Below are 15,438 nucleotides of genomic sequence, written 5' to 3' on the forward strand. Positions count from 1 at the left end.
GTCATGCATTTTCATGAAATTTTTCTAATTTATGAGAAAAAAGCAGTGTACATGGATATGGTGAAGAGTGTGCGCAATGCCATTTTTGTGCAATTCTGGGTTTTTTTTTTAAGTAAAAATAAGTCGACGTGTACATGGTTTAGTGATATTTTAATTAAATGATAGTTATTTTGTGAATTTTATGTTTGTAGGAATTTGGTATACGTTTTAGTTGAAGTAAACGTGCATGGAAATAATTTAAATATTTGACACTAAGTATTTGTAATGCTTGCGGTATGAATTCATTGGTGATGTTTATAATATAATAGATGATTTAGAGGTAAACATTTTTGGATATTTTATTTATTTTATATGTGGAAATGTTCATATTTGGAAAGGGTATATACTTTTTCGTGATCAGGTAATTTCATATTATATGTTCTTTTTACCGGGTTTAAAGATTCAGAAAATTGTCATGTATTTTCGTGAAATTTTTCTAATTTATGAAAAAAAAGCAGTGTACATGGATATAGTGAAGAGTGTGCGCAATGTCATTTTTGTGTAATTCTGGGATGTTTTTTTAAGTAAAAATAAGTCGACGTGTACATGGTTTATGTGTATGTGTTATTTTGAAAAACACGTAAGGAGTATGGTATTGTGCACTTTTTCCCAATTTTGCAGTGAATATTTGTCATGATTAACCAGTTTTGTTAGATAAAATTTCTAGCATAAGTGTAATTCGGCTAGTAGATTGTTGGAAGAAGTGTTCAGTAGATAAAAAGAAAAGAAACATGTCTTTACTTCGTGAAGACAAAATGGCGGCGGGGAAAAAAAATAGAGGGTTGCTGTAGGAGAGTTGGTCGCCAAATTTTTGCCAAAAAATCGCCAAGTTACCATAATCTAAAGATCAACCAATTAAATATATATATATACCAACCTCCAACCAATGCTTTCAGCATTTCTAATAACTTGATTTAACAGCAAGGATAAGTAAATTTTTATTTGAATGTGGCATTAAAGATGTATCAATAATTTCCACTAAATGTACAATTCTATCTATTGTACAAACATATATGAAAATGATTGGTTGATTGAGGAAATTAGACCAGTCATGTAGCAACATAATACTATTTGATAAACTAAAACATTACTCCATTTCTCTATTAGTTCTTCATATTTAACATTTAATAATTTAGGCCTAAAATAATTTTTAGATAGAGGCTTTATATCCAGGACATAGCATCTCTTCTATAAATGAAATGGAGGTTTTTTTTTTAAACTATGAAATGACTCATTTGTAGCAAAAAGTAGTTTACCTGCTTGATGATTTATTTTAGTTAAGTGAGAAAATGCTGTTTTAATGTTATGCTTGTAATTTATATATTTACTTTTTCTCCCTTTAGGCTGTACAAGAGTTTGGTAATCACTGTGCTGAAAAAGATAAAGATATTGTAAAAAATGTGTTGCCCTTTTGGCCACGTTTATTTAATAAGTTAGCTTTGGTATGTTTATATGCATTTTCTTTAAATTATTAAATTGAATATGCATGATATTTCATATATATATATAGTACAGAGTTTGAGATCTGGACATCCAATATCCAGAATGATCTAAAATCTGGACCTTAAAGCCACCAACAACCTTTTCTTTTTTGTATGCTTTACGCATGTGCCCAGTCACCCGATAGGTTAGCGGCCTCTTGGTTCGCCTCTAGGGGTTGAGGCATTTAACTTTGTTAGGGCAGCCTTAAGCTTGCCAGGTCTGAGTGCCCTTTCCTCGTAGCACACTGCCTTATTTGACCAAAAGGTATCTTATTTGACCAGGGCAGGAGACCTCTCAAACATGAGAAGTAAACAGTTTTCGAGTAATTATGGTCAAATTGTTGCTTTTCCGAATTAAAAAGTTAACCTATGTTTAACATAATATGTAACTGCACTTATCTTTTTGTATGTAGGATAATAATAATAACAAGCAATCACCAAAAAAATTCACAAAAAAAAATTCACAAAAAAAAAAAAAAAAAAAAAAAAAAAGCACAAATTACTATGATTGCAACAGTAGATGCAAAATAAGGATTCAGCACTTTGTTGAAAATGTCTACCTTTACTTACATATCAGCATTGCATATTTTTGTTCACATACATTTACAAGATCAGCTCAGCTTATGTTAAAAACTGCAAAAAGCATTAACTGATAAAAATCAAAGCGATATAAGTAGTATAGATCTTATGCATGAACTTGCAGTTATTGCAAACTTTTGGAGAAAATGTAGCATCGCCAGTTGAAACTCCAAGTAACAACACAGCAGTGTGCAGAAAAGAATTTTGGATATATCCCTAGATACCTAGAGCATTTTTTGTGGCCTTTTGTGATCACAGATTGAACCTTGTTGTAAATGACACGAACAATTTATTTGGTGCAAAATTTATTTGGTGTTAGATACTTAACTTAATTTGCTTTTAATTTTAAGATAATAAATAGTGTTAAGGAATATACATCCTATAACAGAATAGTCTCGACGCACCAAGAAGGAATCATCCGATTGCTTTGAAATTCCGTATTCTTAAATGTTTTGACCAAATATGTAAATGATTAAAATTTGGTGTCCAATGAATGAATAGTGCGATCTCCAGCGCAAGGGAACTGCGCATCCAGTAGATATATAGTAGGAGCAGTTCTTGAACTGTTGTTAAAAATGTCTCTTGCATTGTAATTTAGGACACCTTTCGATGACTGAAAAAATGCCTTGCTGCAGGATTCGAGCTCATTATGAGCAACTGTCAGAGTTTGAAAGAGGCAGGTTGGTCAAATCGAAGAATCACTCGTCGTATGAGTCGAAGTGATGCGGCAATTAGAAGATGCTGGCAAGAATGAATGGACAACGGTAGATTTCAGCGTCATTATGGTAGCGGTCGACCTAAGGCCACGACAGATCGCCAGGACAGAGTGATTGTCAAATTTGTTGTAAAAGTGCCTGATTCATCGCTATCAACCATTAGACATGCAGCCCACACAAGAGTGTCCACCATGACCATTCACAGATGGCTCATAGAGCGAAAACTACGCTCGTACCGACCGTTACACCACCTGCCAACTCACGCCTGCATGCTGTTGAGCCAGATTACAGTGGTGCTTGGCTCGATCAGATTGGAATGATGCTGACTGAGGAAGTATAGTCTTTAGTGATAAATCCCGCTTCCAGCTGTGTATGACGATCATCGAAGACCCGTCTGGAGATGCCCAGAGCAACGTGCCAATTCTGCTTTCACAACTGCATGCCACACAAGCCCTCAACCAGGAGTTATGGTCTGAGGTGCGTTTCGCTTGATAGCCGGACTCCTTTGGTCGTCATTAGAGGCCAGATCTCTCTCTCATTGAGCATGTCTGGAGTATGATGAGAAGGTGACTGCATCTGCCAGGGAATATTAATGACCTAGCCTGATAACTGGAGCAAATTTGGAAAGAAATACCACAGGAGATCCTCCGGGAGCTTTATCAGTCTATGCCACACCGTGTGGCAGCTTGCATCCAGGATAGAGATCGGTCAACACTTTATTGAGCTCATTATTTTCTAACTATGTAACTCTGAAATAATTCATTCAATTATTCTGAAATTTTAATCATTTCCTGTTCTGTACATAATCTTCGTATCCACCAATTTTTGTCTCCATCGAACAACTCTTTCTTGGTGCGCCGATGGTTTTTAGAGAGTGCATTTGGTAAAGCATTTAGTTTATTATTTCACTGTGCTTGCAGTGTTACTTTTTTATAACGTAAATATATGTATAATTCTTCAATAAATATGTTTGAGTGTCAGTTTTAACAAAGCACAAGATGTTTGCACATTTAGTCAAACTGAAAGATAAAATGTAATTCTTTTAGTTTCTCATATTATTATGTTAATAATGCTTCATTTTAAGTGTTTCCCTTTAATATCATCAAGCAGTATTTTAAGCAGTTTCCCTTTAATATCATCGCTGCATAAAGGCTCTCTGTATGCTTTGCACGATGGCACGGATTAGGCTTGGCGCGGGCCTGCCCATTGGGAACCATGATCTATCTTATACAGATGTTGCAATAGGTGAATTTAAAGTAACACTTTAATTGTGTGTCTTTAGTATAGATTGTATAACATTTTTATATGACAACCTTTATGATAATTTTGATATCTATGATATTCCTACATCACAATCTTTGTGATACCTATGATATTCCTACACCCATTCGCCAGGTTTTTCCTCAGGAATTAAATTCTGTTCTAGATCAAACCATGTTGGTGGGCCACCTGGATCTTGTTTGTAATGTTAGTAAACAGCTCTCCTTAGAAAGTAAATTAAAAAATGCTGTTCTGACTACTATATATACAGTACAAAGTCTTTAATCCGGACTCGTCGGGACTTTGGCGATTCCGGATTAGTTTTTCCGGATTATAGATCATCAATTTAAATCTGGTAAGATGGCATGCAGAAATTATAAAATTAAAAATATGAAACATAGTTTATGAAATAAAGAGCAATTATGATCTAAATGGTATCAAAATTTACAAAAAAAAAAAAAAAAAAAAAAAAGCTTAATATTTATTTGTTTACTTTATTAAACATTTCTTTCAATGTAAGTTGTTTAAGTTGCTTCGTTTTATGTGCTAACACTTTCTCTTTAATTCTATAAACAGACATAATTTCTTGTTCAGCTACAAAGTTTCACTGTTCAAGTCCTGTAATTTTTGTGCCGAAAATACTAACTAACTTGTCAATCGAAATTTTTTCGTTTTCACTAACCCTCTCTGTCACTTTCTTCATGGCTTTATCCATTTTTTGCAGCAATTCCACTTTTTGTTTGATGGACATCGAAGCATGCTTTCGCTTTGTAGATCCTTTGGCAGCTCCAGAATCAGAAACTCTTTTTGACATAATCGAAAGTTCAAGCTTACTTTTTATAAAATTGCTCTAACAGTCTGCAAAAAATAATAAGCCAGATCCTATTAGAAGATTAAGAAACAACACAATCTGCAGCATTAACTGAAATAGATAATTAGATAATTTTAGCCTCGTTTATACCTTCCATTATACATTAAACGCACATGCATAAACATATTATGCACATGCGTAAACGCTATGCATGCACAGAAAGTTTTGTAGCTTTGAGGGCTGGATTATGGACGGCCAGATTAAAGACTTTGTACTGTAGTAAGTACCCTCCTGATGATTGGCTCCATGTGTACACTGATGGTTCCACAGAAGGCACTATAAAAATGCCAGTGCTGGAGCATATTTAAGTACTTTCAGTATTAGCTATTCCTGTTGGTAAATGCTGTGACAATATGGATGGCAAGATAGCAGCAATATCATTGCAATTGATAAATTGAAAGACAGTCCTGATCCCAATATTGTGTTTCTCATTGATTCTCAAGCTGCTGTATTATCACTTGTGAATTCAAAATACAATGAAAATGCATGCTTGTAGAATGAAAATGCATGCTTGTATCCATGCTTGTAGAGTGAAGCCTTTTGAACTTAGGAATTCTAGAGAAAACATCGCTGTCCAATGGATTCCGAGCCATTGTGGCATTTTTGGTGACGAGCAGGCTGATAGACTTGCCAAAGCTGGCTCTCTAATGACTCAGCCTGATTCTCCTCTGCCTTTGCATAGCATTAAAAGGATTGTAAACAATAAAATTAAGAACAATAGAATGCCTTCATACAGAGATGCAGCTGTGGGTAAGAGGTGGAGTATCCTGCGTAACAAAAAGAATAAAATTCCCAATTCTTTGCCTAGATCTGTTGGAGTTGCTTGTTTTCAAATGCTAACTGGACTTGATTATTTACAAGGGCATTTATGTCATATTGGAATCAAGAATTCAGCTTGTTGCCGTTTATATCATCAGGGTGACATGGATGGCACTCATCTCAAGAACTGCCCCATTGTTTTAAAGTTTATAATTGACAACTCTTTTGAAGCTACTTTTAATGCTTGTTTTCATTCTTCTTCATTTTACTGGGCTGCTCATTGCTTAATGGCAGAAGTGCCGCAAACGGGTGTGGGATAAAAAAAAAAAAAATGTTTATATACACTGTCCGTTGGCTTCATATTGTATAATCTCTCTTTATAAATCTGTAGAAAAAAGGTAATTTACTTACCTGTTAAATCATGACTGTAGAGTTAATATAATCATGCTTTTTGCATAAAATTACTTCCTAAAATGGTATTTTCATAAATGTAATTTTCATATGATATGAAATCTGCAGAAATAATTGACTCCTAATTCAAAAATTCCTATTGTAATTTTTTCAGGATACTGACAGGCGCATAAGAGAAGCTACTCATGAAGCAAATGGAAAGCTTATATTTAAAGTAAAAAGAGAAGTTGCTCCATATTTGAAAAATATAATGGGTGTTTGGCTATTAGGTCAATGTGATCTGTATGCTCCTGCAGCCACTTCAGCACAAGCAACATTTACAGCCACTTTTCCTTCTGGAAAGCAGTCTGAAGCACTAATGTTCTGCAAAACAGAAATATTTGCTGTAAGAGTTTCTACTTTTTTAGAATCATAAGCTTTTTGTTGTTCATATTTTACAATGCAGCAATTTATATAAATCCCTTTATTATTATTTCAAGATCATGTTCTGTTAAATTTAATTAATTATTTAGATTTATTAAAAGTTTTTGAAAAATTTTTCACGCGCACACAGAGCACTTTAAAATCAAAGAAACAATCTTTTACGAGGGATAGAGCATATCGAAGAGAACTTTTTATCCCAGAATGCATGGTCATTTGTTAAGTGGTTAGATGTTGGAGGTGGTTCCATTTGCTAACCCGTTCACCTAGAATTGAACTAACAGTGTTAAACACTGCTCGGCCAATAGTGAGCCCTTATGGAGGAGTGACATAAATAAGTAAGATTATTATTTGTTAGCCAACAGTTATTTTAATCACCATCCACCCTAGTTATCATAAAATATATATATATAATTTTAATGAATCCAGCTAATGTAATTTCATGGGTCCAGCTAGTAATTACTAATAATTGAAATGAACCTGTGTTAATTGCTTTTAATTCATTTAGTTATTTAATAACACTAACTTTGAGAGAAAAATTAAATGTTTTACACTTTGCTGAATGACAACACACTTCAGTATTAAGATGAAATATTTTAATTCAGGCAGCAGCAACTCATTTCTTTTAAATTGCTAAGTTTATTGATAATTTTGAAAGATAAATATATTGTCTTTTTTTGAGTGGCAACACACTTCTTTCATATTGCTGAGTTTTCTGATTAAATTTAAAATATAAATATTATATGCCTTGCAGGATGTCAGCATAAAGCTTTTAAATCACTGAAATTTTAATCAAAACTTCATTAAGTTCACACAAAATATGAAAAAATAAAGAACAAATTCAAAATTTAGGCTTCAAGGTACACATGTTCAGGTAAAGGACTGTGTGTATTCAAAATTTGGTGGTGTCACCACTTTTCTACCATGAGAGCAATATGCATACTAAAATATAGATTCTTTAGTAAATAATAATAAAGATTTGAGAGAACTCCAGTTCATTATAAGTTAAAAGATGTGGAATGTAAAAGTCATCAGCTGATTATAAAAGTTATCCCAGAATCTGAAAGTGCCATATGTTTATATGTTGTAAAAAATGACATGAGACATGAATATATTGCAAAATGGCAAGCACTGTCCAGTGCATGTTCAGCTGCTTTAAAAAGGGTCAGGAATTTATGGTGCTATTTCAGTGTGTTCTATAACCCCTTAAAGATTTTCCAATTTATTCCGGAACATCCAGTATTTTTTTTTATTATATGACTGTATGTTCTTATAAAATGTGTGCATATTCTGATTGTACTTTTTTTGTTTTTAGTATTTCAAAGATAATTTATTTGAGCAAACAGCAAAGACAATGAGTGAAACAAAGTTAGTATTTATAATAATTTTCTCTGCATGCATACATTTTATGTTACCATATTTTTTTTTTAATTCAGAAATTATAGTTCATACAGGCTTTTTAAGTTTTATTGTTATGTGGGCCTCTGTTTTTTTTTAACATTGCTTTTATTTATGTATTAAATCATACCCCAATTGAATTGTCAATTTGAAAAATGGAATGATCTGAAATTTTGTTTTTTAAATTTTAAAGAAGATAAGCATAAACACTATTTTTCCTTTCTAACAAAGCTCATTTAAACTTTAGTGTTCTTTTTTTTGGGGGGGGGCGTCCTCTTTTAAAATGAGGACATTTTATGTTACCATATGTTTTGTTACATGTATGCATTTTATGTTACTCTCTCTCTATATTTTTTTAAATTCAGAAATTATAGCTCATGTAGTCTTTTTAAGCCTTATTACTATGTAGGCTTCTTTTTTTAACATAGCTTTTATATATTTATTAAATCATACGCCAATTGAATTGTCAGTTTCAAAAATGGAATGATCTGAAATTTCGTTTTTTAAATTTTAAGAAGAGAAGCATAAACACTATTTCTCCTTTCGAAAAATCTCCTGATTTCTTAAAAAAATCTCCTGATTTTTGAGTGTCATAGGTTGGCAAGTATGCATCTGGTAAACTAAGCAATTTCAAATTTTGCTGAGCTTTGGCTACATAATGACTTTCAAGCATTCATAAATTAATGTTTATGTATTACATCATCCATGCTGTTTTAACTGAATGATAGATGCTGGGGGGAATTTTAATCTTTTTAAATGTCTGAATTTATGTATTTTTTCCACTTGCAAGAAATTTTCATTTGCACAAGCCAAAATAGTTAGTCTCACTTTGGAAACTCTGACACTAACTAGAGGCTTTTCTGAAGAGGTCATAAAGATATTTCAAGGAATATGTTCGGTGAAAATACTGGTTTTGTCAACTTTATAAATTTATTATGGAGATAACATTTCATTATTAATCAGCGGTTATTTTATAGATTTTTCTGCTTTCATTATCAGCTGAAGCTTAAATTTTAACTGCCTTATACCATGACTATTTTTAAATTTGATTAACCAGCCTGTGTGGACTCTGCTTTCTTGAGACTATTTTCACATGAAATATTTTGGCTTGGATTAATTTATTAAAATTAATTAAAGTTATAAACTTACAAACTTTTGCATGTACAATTCATTTCATCAAATTAATGATGAATGGCTTTGTACAAGACACAATTATAATTTACCAAAATTAGCAGCAGCTTTTGTTTTGTAGCTGAACTGTAAATTAATTTTGGTATCAAGAATTTAATTAAGTAATAAGCATTAGAAATTTTTTTAAAGAAGTAAATCTTTTTGAGTATGTCAGTGAGATTTGTATGCAAAAATCTGAAACTTTTTTCATTTAATTAAAAATAATAAATATTTTAAAAATTGGATCATTTACTGTGTAAGTATCTATGAAAATTCTTTCTTTTAAACCAAAAGTGTTAATTTTTACACCTTATTTTGAGGATCAGATTCTAAAACAAAGCATGTGACCACTTTTCTGTGTTCTTTTCTATTTCCAAACACCCTTTCTATTTCTGTATCATTACATTGTGAAACACCTTTCCTGTATCATTAACTGTAAAAAAATGCACTATGTAGTAGATAATAATGTATTGTGCATTTTTCACATTTTAGTGTTGTTATATTTTATTTTTAGTTTAACAAGTGCCGAAGATGTTGAAAACAAATATATATTGGTGATATCTGCTACCCTGCAAGCCCTTAAGCTTTTTTTGACAACAATTCTTCATTCTGAATTGCAAAACATTTATGAAGATCTACGTTCTGTTGTTGTTGAAAGTAAATTTTGGAAATATGCCAAGAATAAGGAGTCACTGGTAATGTTTCTGATTGTCATTTGTTTTAATCTGAATAATGAGAAAATATTTAATATTTTGTCCTCTCTCCTCTTATGAGGAAGAAAAATATTCCATAAAAATTTCCCATTGATTTTCTTTTTTACTGTAACAAAAACGCAGTAAATTGTTAATTTTTTTATGAAGGGAATTGCTTTATAGAGCTATGTAATCAATATTGAAATATCTGTGACATTTAATTGTTTGCATACATCTGTCAAAAAAGGGAAATGTTTTATGAAAATTTCCCATTGATTTTCTTTTTTTATACTTCTATATTGTAACAAAATTATATTCAAATATTTCTATACTGTATAACAAAAGTATATTCATATACTCCTATACTGCAACAAAAACACAATTGTTTACTTTTTATAAAGGAAATTCAATTACTTTAAAGAGTTACATAATCAGTATTGAAATTTCTGTGACAATTAATTGTTTGCATACTTCTGTCATAAACATATTAACTATGTTAACATAATATCCACTGTGTATTTAAATATCTTATATATGAGGGTTGTTTAAAAATTTTTTGACCTTTTGCCAGGGAAAATATATGCTTTACATGCTGCTGAAATCACTTCTTAAAGGCTTCTTTTGAAATGGTATTCATCTCTACCATCACTTTCTGCATTATCTCAAAATGGGATCTTTCCAATATCGTACTCAATTTTTGAAACAACTAGAAATCACAAGAAGCCATGTCTAAAGAATAAAGAGGTTGCTGTTCAACTGTACTTCTATATTTCACCAGGAAAGTATCCATCAAATGCAATGAATGGTCTGGAGCATTGCATGATGCAATTGCCAGGTTTTCACCATCCAGAGGTCTGATCGTTTGTGCTGAACTGCATCACGAAATTAGCAGAGAATTTGTTTAGTACCCTTTTGTCACTGTTTGCCCTCCCGTTGCACACATTCTTGATGCACAAGTCTCCACAGATATCAGACAAAACAGTAAAGTAAAGGCTACTGTTACAGCCTAGTTTTTATTTATTTATTTATTTAAGGTAATGAAATAAAGAATATTATTATTTTTAGATTAGTCTCAGTATTTATTTAGGCAAAGCAAAGTATGTATTTTCTTTTGTTCTGACGGCAACACGTTATGAGCCCAGTTCAACTTAGCTTTGGAGGAATGCAAGGGAAGAGGGCCATTATCTATGAAAGAAAACTGAATTTTTTTAGAAGTTGTTTTGAGCGGTTTAGCTCATGCGTAACTAAAGATGTCATTAATACCAGAAGGGTTTGAATTGTTGAACCACAACAACTGTATGAAAAATAAAAATGAATTGTTTGCTGACATTAAGAACTATCATAGGCAAATGGAAAAACTAACAAATAGAAAATTAGTATATGCACCAATAACGGTGGTGAATTTTGTAACAGCCAATCCGAAAGGTACTTAGCCAAAAATGAAATTAGTGTTGAACATAGAAACATATACACTCCAGAAGAGAACGGTGTCTGTGAATAATTTAACTGAATATGGCATTAGATGCAGTAAAGCTATGCTTAATGCTAGTAAAATGGGAAAAGGATGTTGGGCAGAAGCTCTTCGATGTTTTGTGCATATGTGGAACAGGGTGTTTCACAAGAGTAACTGAACCCCTTATGAAATGTTTCTCAATAGAAAAACCCAGTGTTGTTTATTTTGAAGTATTTGGTTATAAAGCCTATGTTGGCATACCTAAACAAAACAGATAAATTGCAAATGAGATGCAGAGAAGGAATCATGGTAGGATATGCCAAGGAAACTAGGTGTTATAGAATACAGAAGATAGTATCCTAGGCCAGAAATCAAAAACTAAGTTTAAAAGACTAAAGAATCGGAGGGGTTATCAGAATCGTATAAAGAACAGGAAACTTCTGCAGAACGAATTAAGTCATTAAAACATACATCTACTCCGAAAGAGGTTTTGGACTTTAACTGGGAAAGAAAAGCGGTTAAGAGGTAAGATGGAACACATATAGATATATATTAGTATATAGAAGGAACAAACACTCGTTTTAGGTCTCATAACAACATTGGAAAATACTGCGAGGCTAGAAATATTAAATTAAAAGAAGATATGTTTGACTTTACTGGTGAAAATGAATGCTCTGGAAAAGTTAATTTTATTGAAAAGGAGGATCTGAAGACACAAATTCTGTAGAAATTACTATCCCACAAAATTTTAAAGAAGCATGCCAAAGAATGGGATAAAGCAGTGAGGGAAGAAATTGACAAGGTAAAGAAAAAGAAGGTCTGGAAATTAGTTGAGAAGCCAGATAAGAAAATTATGCTGGGAAACAAGTGTGTGCATATGCTAAAAGGAAATGAAAAGAATGAAGTAGTTAGATATAAAGTGCATCTAGTCACACAGGGGTTCAGACAGAAAAGAGGTGAAGATTTTGATGACATTTACAGTCCTGTAGTAAATTTTTCTGCCATAAGAATATTTTTCACAATACTAGTATGTTTGCATGGATGGACTAACTGTCTGTTGGAGGTGAAAAATGCATATTTATATGCAAAGCTCAACGAGGAAATATATATGATCCAGTCAGAGGGATATATTGAAGAGAAAAATAAAATGAGTTTATTTCACAGGGCAATTTATGGTCTGCATCAGAGCAGCTATGAATGATTTTGTGAATTTGAAAATACTTTAGAAAATCTAGATTTTAAGAAAATACTATGGTTTAATTGTCTTTGTAGAAGCTCTAATGTCATCATCTTACTATATGTAGATGATATTGTAATTTTTAGTAAAGCTCAACAGTGTATAGATAAAGTAATCTCACAATAGAATAAGTTTTTCGATCTTAAAGTATTAGACAGAACTAGAAAGTTACTTGGAATTGAACTTCGAGAAAATGACAAGGGAACTTTCATACATCAGCAAAAACATATTGCAGAAATTTTTGCAAAATTTAAACATTTTCAAATACCCACTTCTCATATCTAAAGCCACTGTTCTTACAAAATTAGATTGTCTGTCTACAAGTGCAGAATTTGCAGAAATGCAAAAATTACCTTTTAGAAATCACTTGGAATGTTTAATTTTTGTAACTAATAGGATAAGGCTCCTATATCGCCTATGCAGTAAGTATCTTATTGCAATTTAAGGAAAATCCTAGAATTAGGTATTAGGAAGCATTGTTGAAATTCCTTGGTTATCTCAATAGTACTAAATCATATAAGTTAAACTTATCAAGGATTAAATATTTAAATGTGTATTGTTATTCAGATACTGACTATGCAAGTAAGAAGGCTGACCATGTGTCTATGAGTGGATTCATATTTTATTTAGATGAAGTACAAGTAACCTGGAAAACTTCTAAATAAAAGTGTGTAATTTTATCCACCATAGAGGCAGAGTATATCACCTTATTGGAAGCAGTAAAGAATTGATGTGGATGAAAAATGTCTTTTAATATGAAGTTCAGTTTGAAGGAATGTAATCTATTTTGCAATAACAATTCTGCCACTGATTTTTTAGATCCCAATAAAAAACCATCGGACTAAGCACATTGACATACGATATTACTTTATTAGAAGTGTTAGCATAAATTTAGGTATTTTGCATAATGAAACTCGAAAGGCATACAAAATGAACGTGTGCCAAGATATATATTGGCGAGAGAAAGTAAAGTTCGTGAGCAATGCAGTATATTTGACTTTCACCTTAGCTACGTGGAGTGTATTCGTTTAGTACTTTCTCTTTTCAGGTACTATGTCAACGTATGTTCCTGTTTTCTTTTTTCTTATTGCCTAAAATTACCACCGGGGAAACATGCAGTAGGCAGCAAATGGGTGTTTAAGACAAAATATGATGAAACTGGTAAAAATATAAAATACAAAGCACGCTTAGTAGCTAAAGGATTTACTCAAAAATATGGCAGTGATTATGATGAAATGTTTTCACCAGTAGTGAAACACACTATGATAAGAGTTTTCTTAACATGGGCAGCATATAATAATGCCAAGGTACATCAACTAGATGTTAAAACAGCTTTTTTGTATGGCAACTTAAATGAAGAAATATATATGGAACAACCAGAAGGATTCATGGTTCCAGAAGAAAGACATAAAGTTTGTAAATTAAGTCGATTTATGGTCTCAAACAAGCAGCTAGGTGCTGGAATGCAGAAATTGAAAATACATTGAAGAATCTTGGGTTCAGTCAAAGCAAAGCAGATCCGTGTCTTTTCACAAAAGTAGTTCATGATAAAAGAGTTAATTTAATAGTGTATGTTGATGACATCCTAATAAGTTCTACAGAAGGACTAATTCTTCAAACAATTAATGATTTAAAGAAACGTTACCAAATAACGCATCTTGGTGAAGCTAAATATTTCTTAAACATGGAAATAAATGGCAAGCAAGATGGAAGTTATCTCTTATCACAGAAAAATAAAATAAATCAACTTGTCAAGCAATTTCAACTTGAAGATGTGAAACCCGCTAGCACACCAATGAAAACAAACTTGTGTTTCTTTATCCTCAGCAGAAGCTGAATATGTTGCACTATCGCAAGCTACACAAGAACTATTATGGCTATTAAAATTAATAGAAGATTTCAATCTACCCCAAACTCTACCGATAAAGGTATTTGAAGATAATCAGTCTACTATAAGACTTGTAGAATCTGAAAAATTCAGTTCGTGCACAAAACATATTGATACAAAAGTTCATCATATACGCGAGTTGAATAACAAAGGAATAGTAAAACTTGCTTATCTTTTGACAGAGCAAATGGTTGCTGATATTATGACTAAACCAATTCCTAAAGCTAAATTTCAGTTTTGCAGAAGTGAATTACAATTGGTATGAGTTTCATTAGCAAAACAGGGGCAATGTTAGCATAAATTTAGGTATTTTGCATAATGAAACTCGAAAGGCATACCAAACGAACGTGCGCCAAGATATATATTGGCGAGAGAAAGTAAAGTTCGTGAGCAATGCAGTATATTTGACTTTCACCTTAGCTGCGTGGAGTGCATTCGTTTAGTACTTTCTCTTTTCAGGTACTATGTCAACGTATGTTCCTGTTTTCTTTTTTCTTTATATCCTAAAATAGGTAAGCCTGCTATTTAGGACTGATGATGATTCTATGTAAGTTATTCTTTTGAATACTTCAGTGTTTTAATGTCCGTGAAGATTATTAGTTTTTTGTTCTGCTTAAGTTAAGCAAAATTATCGTATTTTATTAAATAAAGATTTCGTAGTTAATTTTTTGACTTATGATTCTTTAATGAAAACTGTGCTTGAGGAAACTTACTCAATACGCCTTCAGTGCTAATGCACAACCAACAAGAAGGTTGGTGAATGATGGGTTGTCTGACCTCAAATTCATCTCCACTAAATTAAATAATGTGGACTCATTTATGAAAGCTGTAACTGCTATGAACTCGAAAAAAGTTTTGTTTAACTGTTTATAGTAATTAAAAACAATAAGTATTGTGTCCATATTATAGAACCGAAGTATAAATTTTTTTTCTAAGTTTTTTTTTTTTTTTTTTTTTTTTTTTTTTTTGCATGAAGAAAAGAGGCCCACTGTTAACTTAATGTTCTGTTATTTTCCTCATGCAAATTAGTTCAAAGGTCAATCGGCGATAAACTAATGTGGTTG

The 15,438-nt window shown here is 32.1% G+C and overlaps 1 protein-coding gene across 1 annotated transcript in view; it reads left to right on the top strand.

The window, feature by feature from the left end:
* Ltn1 (E3 ubiquitin-protein ligase listerin) overlaps window positions 1–15,438 on the top strand; it is a 198,853-nt gene that overhangs the window by 7,603 nt on the left and 175,812 nt on the right. Inside the window, exons 3-6 of the mRNA XM_085816712.1 lie at window positions 1,383–1,481; window positions 6,271–6,501; window positions 7,852–7,904; window positions 9,619–9,799. Coding sequence (XP_085672838.1) covers window positions 1,383–1,481; window positions 6,271–6,501; window positions 7,852–7,904; window positions 9,619–9,799 — 564 coding nt within the window. The remainder of the gene's footprint in view (window positions 1–1,382; window positions 1,482–6,270; window positions 6,502–7,851; window positions 7,905–9,618; window positions 9,800–15,438) is intronic.

Source organism: Stegodyphus dumicola, chromosome 5, assembly GCF_044657685.1.
Source record: "Stegodyphus dumicola isolate Sdum_Otavi_A_Nest chromosome 5, ASM4465768v1".
Classification (NCBI taxonomy): domain Eukaryota; kingdom Metazoa; phylum Arthropoda; class Arachnida; order Araneae; family Eresidae; genus Stegodyphus; species Stegodyphus dumicola.